This window comes from Pelodiscus sinensis, chromosome 2 (genome assembly GCF_052426305.1).
Source record: "Pelodiscus sinensis isolate ZL-2025 chromosome 2, ASM5242630v1, whole genome shotgun sequence".
In the NCBI taxonomy this organism is placed as follows: Eukaryota; Metazoa; Chordata; order Testudines; family Trionychidae; genus Pelodiscus; species Pelodiscus sinensis.
The window spans coordinates 208,990,513-208,998,993 of NC_143053.1; the positions used below are offsets into that span (position 1 = coordinate 208,990,513).

General features: G+C 40.4%; 1 protein-coding gene across 1 annotated transcript in view; it reads left to right on the forward strand.

Annotated features, from left to right (window-relative positions):
• VWDE (von Willebrand factor D and EGF domains) overlaps positions 1-6,775 on the forward strand; it is a 31,432-nt gene extending 24,657 nt beyond the window's left edge. The window contains 10 exon segments of the mRNA XM_089776014.1: positions 83-259; positions 3,574-3,958; positions 4,185-4,267; positions 4,270-4,352; positions 4,737-4,756; positions 4,758-4,852; positions 5,193-5,288; positions 5,367-5,443; positions 5,446-5,485; positions 6,660-6,775. Coding sequence (XP_089632140.1) covers positions 83-259; positions 3,574-3,958; positions 4,185-4,267; positions 4,270-4,352; positions 4,737-4,756; positions 4,758-4,852; positions 5,193-5,288; positions 5,367-5,443; positions 5,446-5,485; positions 6,660-6,775 — 1,172 coding nt within the window.
• The last annotated feature ends 1,706 nt before the right edge of the window (positions 6,776-8,481 follow it).

Here is an 8,481-nt window from a genome sequence, read left to right on the forward strand (position 1 = left end):
CCCTCACTCTTATCTGACCTTTCAGAATCTTGAGATATTTTATTTTGCTGGCATTTTAACTCTACTAATGTTTTATATGCAGTTGAAACAAAATTGACAAGTGATGTTCCCTCACAACTTTTGGTTCCAGAAAGCTTTGAAAAGGTTTATGATAAAAGAGAGGATGACACTGAAGAAACAGGGAGTAATCAGGGTGAAGATTACATTTTTCATAAAGAAAATGGAATTGCTGATGCACATACTGATGAGAATGTATCTGGCAAGTAAAGCTACCAGTCAATTTTATGTTGTTCACATGATTTCTACGTTTAAAAGGAAAGAGAATATATTTATTACTTGGGCTGCATTCTTATTCTTGAGTACAAAAATAAAAACAAAATGTCAATATCAAAACATCACTTAGGATACCAAAGTCACCTGATTGATAGTGTAATGAAGTAGTATGAATGGTGTATTTTGTCTGTCTGTGTGCTTGCATGCTGCTATAAAATAGATAACATGCAGATAGGGACATCAGTTATGTGAAGTAGACAGTTGTTTATGATGATGTAGTGACTGGCATTTTAATTTTTAAACTAAATACATAGGTGAGGAGCATTGCAAATGAACTCCAATTCTAACCTCAGAAATATGTAACTTTTATGCCCTGCATTTCCAACTCTGTCCCTTGCCAAGCCACATTCTCAGGAAATTTCCCTTCCGTTAATGTTCTAAAATGATAGCGGGCAAAGAGAGATGCTTTTCACTGGGGTAACTAAAACTAGTTAATTCTTCCTCAATGGCAAATAGCGTGTTTCTCAACCACAGATGATATAATTACGTTAGCATTTCACTCCAGGAAAATTTCCCCTTGTAAAAGGACGTCTAAAAAAAAATTATGGCCAGATCCTTAGGTCTGGCTGAATCATATTTCGCTACTCTTGGAGAGTACCTGTGGCCAGATCAGCCACCCACATAAGACAGAGCTGCTTCTGGATTGCTGTGACATCAGCAAAACCCCCATATAAGCTAATTTGACAGCCCAGGATGGTGCTCCGATACTCCCTTCCACCACACCCCCCAAATGTCCTCTTTAACCCTTTAAGGACAAGAGGGACTAACAGAAGGTGGTCAGGGGACTAGGAGAAGGTCCCTTTCCATTCATTTTGTACCACTCTCATAGAGGCTCAGGAGCTGGCCCTTTACCTCCATGTGTATTATGAAAAATTCAAACATTCAATTACTAGAAACTATTTTTGGGAACTCTGTGACTAACCACTTTTCACATGTGCATACACCACAGCCCATGCTATATTACTTAAATCCATGAACAAATCCTTCATGTTTTTAATACCTTAAAATAATTTCCTTACTCTACTTTATGTATAATCAAAGCAATTTTAATTAACTGAAATCTCGGCTAATTGAAAGGGAGAGTTCACAGACAGAAGATGAACCCTAGGGTATGTCTACTTTGCAATAAAACACCAACAGCTAGGCCACATCAGCAGACTCAGACTTGCAGGGCTATGAAATTGTAGTATAAACATTTGGGCTCAGGCTTGAGCCTCTGCTTTGGGACCCACCTGTCTAAACCTGAATAGCCGCACTGAAATTTTATAACCACACAGACTGCAGCCTATGAGTCTGTCACCTGATGTGGGTCATTCACAGATGTTTTATTGCAGCATAAATATACCCTCTGTGAGCCTAGCTAGGCACCTATAGAACTGTCCATTTGGCCCTGTGACGGAGCCACGAGTATGGCGGCAGCAGCTGCCGCTGACTCCCTTGAGCCCCGCACTCCCGAAAACCCCGCTGAGGTGCTTTGCGGGGAAGGCACAGTCTCTCAGCGGCCATGTGCCGCTTGTTCGGCTGCTGCTCCCAGAAGTGACACAGATCAGCGTGTTGACATGGGGGGATGCTGGAAAGGGGGCGGAGCCCAACCCAGAGAGATGCAGGAAGTAGAAAAGGGAGCCAGGTGGGCCGAATGGGGAAGGAAGGAGGAGGAGAAACAGGAGCAGAAGAGAGGGGAGAGGAACAGGGAGGAGTGGAAGCTGCCGGCAGGGAAAGCCAGAGGCTGGAGAAACCAGACAGTCGTCAGGAAGCTGGCTAAAATACTGCCACGGTGACGGGAGGAAGTGACCCAGGAGAGAGCGCTGGAGCCTTGCAGGCAGCTCGAGGGTTGGTGAGTTACCGCGGCTGCCCCACCAACTATACAGGGAGCTACCTCCCTGTCCTTAGGATCCTGGGTCGGGACCTGGAGTGAGGGTGGACCCAGGTCCCCCTCCCATCAGTCGGGTAGTATTACGAGGGCAGAAGCCCTAGTGCTGGGGTTATCCCAAAACATTTTAATGGCAAGTAGTGCCGAGATTAGAGCAGTGAGGACTGAGACACGGGGAAGGGAGAGCACCTGGGTGGGAGGCTTTGCCTCTAAACCCAATGATGACACGGCTGTAAGTCTGAGGGGAGGCTCAGTTCATGACAGGCCCTAATGAACGTTTATCACTGTACAGAAAAGGGAGGAAAATAAACATTTGGAATATGCAAAAAATTAAAGCAGATGGAGTTTTCTAGCACAGCAGTGCTAGAAAACACCTACACACAGTATTCTGGCCAGTAATCAAAATTTTGGTGCAGAGAATCAGTAATGAATACTACAGTATATTGAGATCTATAAGCTGAAGATATAGTGGCAGCTCTACTTCCTACTTTATCAATATGTGCTCTTACACAAGAATTTGCTTCACTGAAGTTGATATTCATATGCAGCTTTGTAATACAACTCATTGAAATACCTGTTTTCATTTTTGTCTGTTGAAATGTCTGATTGTTTATAATCATAAAAAGTGTGCTGATGCAGAGCAGAGTTTTATATTGCAAGCCAAACAAATAATAACTTGAAACAATAATAACAAAATCTTTGTGGTGGAGACCAGTTGGAATTATGTAGTAGCACAGTTGAACAGCAATAACAATGTAGCTCTTATATCTATATGTCTGGATTTTAATAATGTGAAAAAAATATTATTTCATAGCATTTTTTCATTAAACACGATGATGCCATTTAAATTATATAGGCAGTTTTATGAGTAGCTCAGGCAAACATTTTTCATGCCGTATGCTATTTTGAGGTAATAACTGTATTAGGCTTTTTATACTCTGGGTGTGGGTTGGCTTGACATATATGTGCAGTGTTATGATAGCAAGCAAACTCTCTAGTCCAGATATTCCCCTCTGCAATATAAAGAAGTTGATAATCTGTCCTAACAAAACAGCTGGTCGTTGCTTGTGTGTATGTGTGTATATATATATATATATAATCCTCGCTTGACTTTCCCATCATAGAGGCCATTTAGGCAGGGTGAGGGGATATAGCTAGAGTGCCTTGTGCTTTGCTGATCCTGCTGCTTTGGGGCCAGTTTCAGGACTTAAACCCTACTGAGTGTATTTATTCTGTCCCAGCAAGTGTGGAAGAAGGGTTCATGAAGCACAGAATGCTGACAGGACAAAACTTTGTCTGATCTGAATATAACTGTACAAAAATGTCTTACAATATTTCTGCACTATTTTTTTCTCTGCAATGTTTTGTAGTTTATCAACAGTCATCCACTGACAGAGTTCCTAATGCCATACATTTCACTCCCAATCTTACAGACATTGCTGAAAACTTGATTTCTATGCAAAGGGCCAGCAGCATCCCCTCATTCTCCATAACAAAAAAAACCATGGCATTGAAGCCATTAAATTCTCAAATATCAACTTTTGTACAGTCTGCTAGTATCATATACATTGGCCCAACCGTCACTGCCATCAATGACCAGCTAGGTAACACAGGAGAAAGCTCTGCCATGTATACTCTGACCAGTCCATCTTTTAAGAACCGTCCAGTACTACGTGCTAAGACAACAATGACACAATCTGAGGCCTATAGTACTTTAGAAACAAAGCAAGGAGATGTTGCTAAGGAACAAAATAAACATAGGGTACTTCTAAACTACACCCCTCTGTTGGCAGAGGGATGTAAATTAGATGTTTCGAAAGTGTAAATGAAGCCAGGATTTAAATATCCCGTGCTTCATTTGCATAATGGTGGCTGTTGCTTTTTTTCGAAATGGGGCTTTAAAAAAAAACAGCAGTTTAGATGGAGCATTTTTTATGGAAATGCCCCGTTTCGAAAGATCCTGTACTCCTCAAAAAATACCCATTGCCTCCATAATGAGCAGGGTATTAACAAGAGGAAATAGTTACAAAGTTCAACATCCACCAGTCAAGCATAAGTATAGCCTTTTCAATCTGGTTTTGTTGAAATCACTGTCCCAGAAAAACTGCCTGGTACACATCAGGAATCAAATGGAAGAGCAGTACCTGAGGCTATGTCTAGACTGCAGGCTTCTTTCGAAAGATGCTCTTTCGAAAGCATCTTTCGAAAGAGCATCTTTTGAAATATCGCGTCTAGACTGCACGCGGATCTTTCGAAAGAAAAATCCGCTTTTTCGAAAGAGAGCACCCAGCGAGTCTGGATGCTCTCTTTCGAAGACGGCCTCTTTACATTGAAGAACGCCTTCCTTCGAAAGAGGAACTTTCGAAGGAAGGCGTTCTTCCTCGTGAAACGAGGTTTACCGCCATCGAAAGAAAAGCCGCGTTCTTTCGAAATAATTTCGAAAGAACGCGGCTTGAGTCTGGATGCAGGGGAAGTTTTTTCGGGAAAAGGCTACTTTTCCCGAAAAAACCCCTGAGTCTGGACACACCCTAAGGCATTAACGTGTGCTGATTTACTGTTTTCCTGGCATTCTCTGGGAACCAAACCAAGATGGAAGCTTCAAAGGTGGTCATTGTCCTGGTTATTAAGGAGATGATGTCATTTGCAGAGGTATTGCTAATAATTATACTAAATGCTTTACAATGAAGAACCTGTAACATTTTTAGAATTTAAAAAATTACATTATTTTTATATGATGGTTGAAAAGAAAATAACTTTAAGTTATCCATTATTTCACTATTAAAAATGATACAGCTTGAATTTCACATCAAGATTTTCAGTTGTATGAATACCTTTAAAAAATGTTCAGTGCCCATTAGCTTCGATGGGTCCCAGCTGATTCTTTGTTACATGATTACAATGTAATCATGTTAGTCAAAACTTCATTATGCTACACTGCTGCTGTCATTTTCCTTACTCTTCCACTCTTATTTCTCTTATTGCCTGGCAGCAATATGCAGGCATGCATGTAGTAAAAACATGGCATGTATGGCATCCCGTATTTGCTAATGCAAACATGGCTACTCTGGGTATAACTGTCAGAATGGTGAGTATGGCACATTGCAATTGCCTTTCTAGTATGTGCTAATGAAAGGGTTTAAAATCATGTGTTGATTTAGCACAGCTGTATGTTGCCCAAGCTGTAAAATCCATGGAAGGTGCATGAAGCCCAGTGTCTGTATATGTCCCCTAGGATACAATGAATATGTCCCCTAGGATACACTGAATCAACGTGTGAGGAAGGTAATTGGGCTGTCTCCTTAAAATTAGAATCATGGAGTCTCCCAAAGGTCAGTCCTAACTGACTGTCACTACTGTGAGTATTCATCCTGACAGAGGGAGAGTTGGCTGTTGTTTTACACAACCCCTAGAACTGTCATAGACATGAATTCATAAAAATGTAGGACTAGAATGGACCTTGATAGGTCATCTAGTTCAGTCCCCTGCACTGAGGCAGGATTAAGTATTCTCCCCTGACAGGTGTTTGTCTAACCTGCTCTTAAAAACCTAAAGGAGATTCCACAGCCTCCCTAAGCAATTTGTCCCAGTGCTTCACAACCCTAACAGTTAGGAAACATTTCCTAAAGTGTAACCTAAATCTCTAGATGCAGTCGAAGCCCATTACTTCCTGTCCTGTCTCCAGTGGTAAGATAACAACCTTTTGTGTACTTGAAGACTTTTATCATGTCATAATTAAATGTGTGTATTAATTGTGTACCTTTTGTAACACTTTAATCTCCCATGAAGGCTATGTGTGGTGGAATGTTCCTAAATTTAGTGAACTATACAGACCAAAATAATTTTGTCTTTCATTTTTATGTATGGCATTATCAATGTATTTGGATGCTCAATTATATCTGCACACATATATACACACATAGACACACACGCAAGTAGGGATTAATAATTTTTGTAAGAATTCTCCCATGTCCCTAAAATATACAAATCCATCTGGGAACAGAGTGCCAGGTGCACGAGCCATGCTTACTATATTAGTTTGAAATTGGATGTTTATAATTTTAGTACATCTGATAAAGTCAAGAACAGTCCTTTTAAGCCAAACTTTGCCCTCAGATGCACAGATGTCTCCGCTTGAACATAGCGGGCCACATTAAGTGTCGACCTACATTGGGTATAACTCTGTTGATTTGAATGGAGCTGAGCCCACTCATAGTTGTGGCAAATTTAATTCTTGACAAGCTTCATATGCTTATCAGGCAGAATTTTATCCATTCTGCAGTTTGCCACTGTGGAAAGAAAGAGGTGGTCTATTGTTAGTTCCTCAATGGGTCTTCAGTTTATTTTCAGGGTTTTTTTGCTGATACAAACATTACCTTCATGTATTGCTAAAAGAGAATCAATTTCTATATATATTTTTAGACCTGACTTCTTGAATAGCATAATTCTGTATCTGCAGCACACTGTAACATGCTGTGTCAACATGAGGGCTCATTCTTACCCAGAAATCTCTGCACCTGTCCGTATGGTTTTGTGGGACCCAGGTGTGAAACAAATAAGCAAATGAAAATATAGAAATCAAGAATACAAATAATTTTATTCTTCTACACTAGAATGTATTAAAAGAAATGACACTTTATATTTCTGATGCACTTTATCTGCTGTTAGCAAATAGTAAAATCCAAGATGACTGAAGGCTGTTAGAATTGGCACCTGCTAATATAAATCCAATAATGTTTGTACAGCACTTTGAAGATGTGAAATTTTATGTAAATGCTAAATAATTTATTATTATTACTATTAGTCACTGAGGGTATGTCTACACTTGCAGCCTATTTCAGAATAGGGCTGAAAATGTAGGCATTCGGAATGGCAAATCAAGCCCGGGATTTAAATATCCCGTGTTTGATTTGCATCTTCCTAGCCGGGCATCATTTTTTGAAATTTACAAGCCCGGAATAACTGCCCCCGTCTACATGCGGCAGTGAAACAGCTAGTTCGAAATAGGGAATTATTTCAAATGCCTGTTTCACTGCCGCATGTAGACGGGGGCAGTTATTCCGGGCTTGTAAATTTCAAAAAATTATGCCCGGCTAGGAAGATGCAAATCAAACACGGGATATTTAAATCCCGGGCTTGATTTGCCATTCCGAATGCCTACATTTGCAGCCCTATTCTGAAATAGGCTGCAAGTGTAGACATACCCTGAGGATATGTCTACACAGCAGCATTATTTCAGAATAACGGATGTTATTCAGAAATAACATAGTGCACGTCAACACTATAAGCCTTTATTTTGAAATAATGTCAAGCTGGAGGACGTCTTACTCCAATTCATGATGACCCTCACTTCACAAGAAATAAGGGAAGTTGAAGGAAGAGTGTTCTTCCTTCGACTTCCTACTGTGTAGAAAGCGTCAAAAGCCGAAATAAGCTATTTCAACTTAAGCTGTGCAATTGAGGTAGCTGAAGTTGTGTAGCTTATTCCAACTTTTCCCTTGCTGTGTAGATGTACCCTCAGGGAGATGGGTTTAGATATTATCCAGAACAAGTGTAATTTTTGGCATCTGGTTATGGTTTCTGGATTTCTTCCTTAAACTGTTGGGATGGTCCTCATTCTGAGGCTGATATTAGAAAATGCCAAGACAGTGGTGTGTAAGACCACTAACCGTAACAGCACATTAATGGACTTATCCTCTGACTTGGACTGCAAAACTGAGACCTTTGCTGGGTACCATAGCTAGGCCATTTGAACAAGTTAGTCCCAAATGAGATACTGCTATATATATCTGGCCTTAGATGCTCCAAGTGTTTAACTCAGAATTTTGGTTGATTTGCACACAAGTTGTATCTGTTACATACTCACTGAAAGTTTCATGTTTAGAAATCAGAAATTCTACTGGGATACTATCCACTGTAAATTCTTCTCTTTGTTGCTTTTGGTAGCCTCACATAGGCTGATCCTTTGGGTTTACAATTGCCATGTCAATAAATACTGTGTTTTATGAGATTATAAGATCCGTGAAGAAAGGCCTGTAACTTGGGTTTGCATCTGGACTCTGAGAAATGAAAAAGCAAGGAAGGAGACTGTAGTAAAGTACTTCAAAGTTATCATTTATTCAAGAAACCATCTTTTGATGTTAATGTGCCATTTGTTGCTCAGTCTTGAAACTTCCCTTTTCTAAGTGTAACCCTTCTGCCAGGTAGTGCTGGCAGCAGCCAGGGCTGGGTTCAATATCTAGGGAGGGGTTCCTTATCACCCTCCTATGCAGAACTGGCTT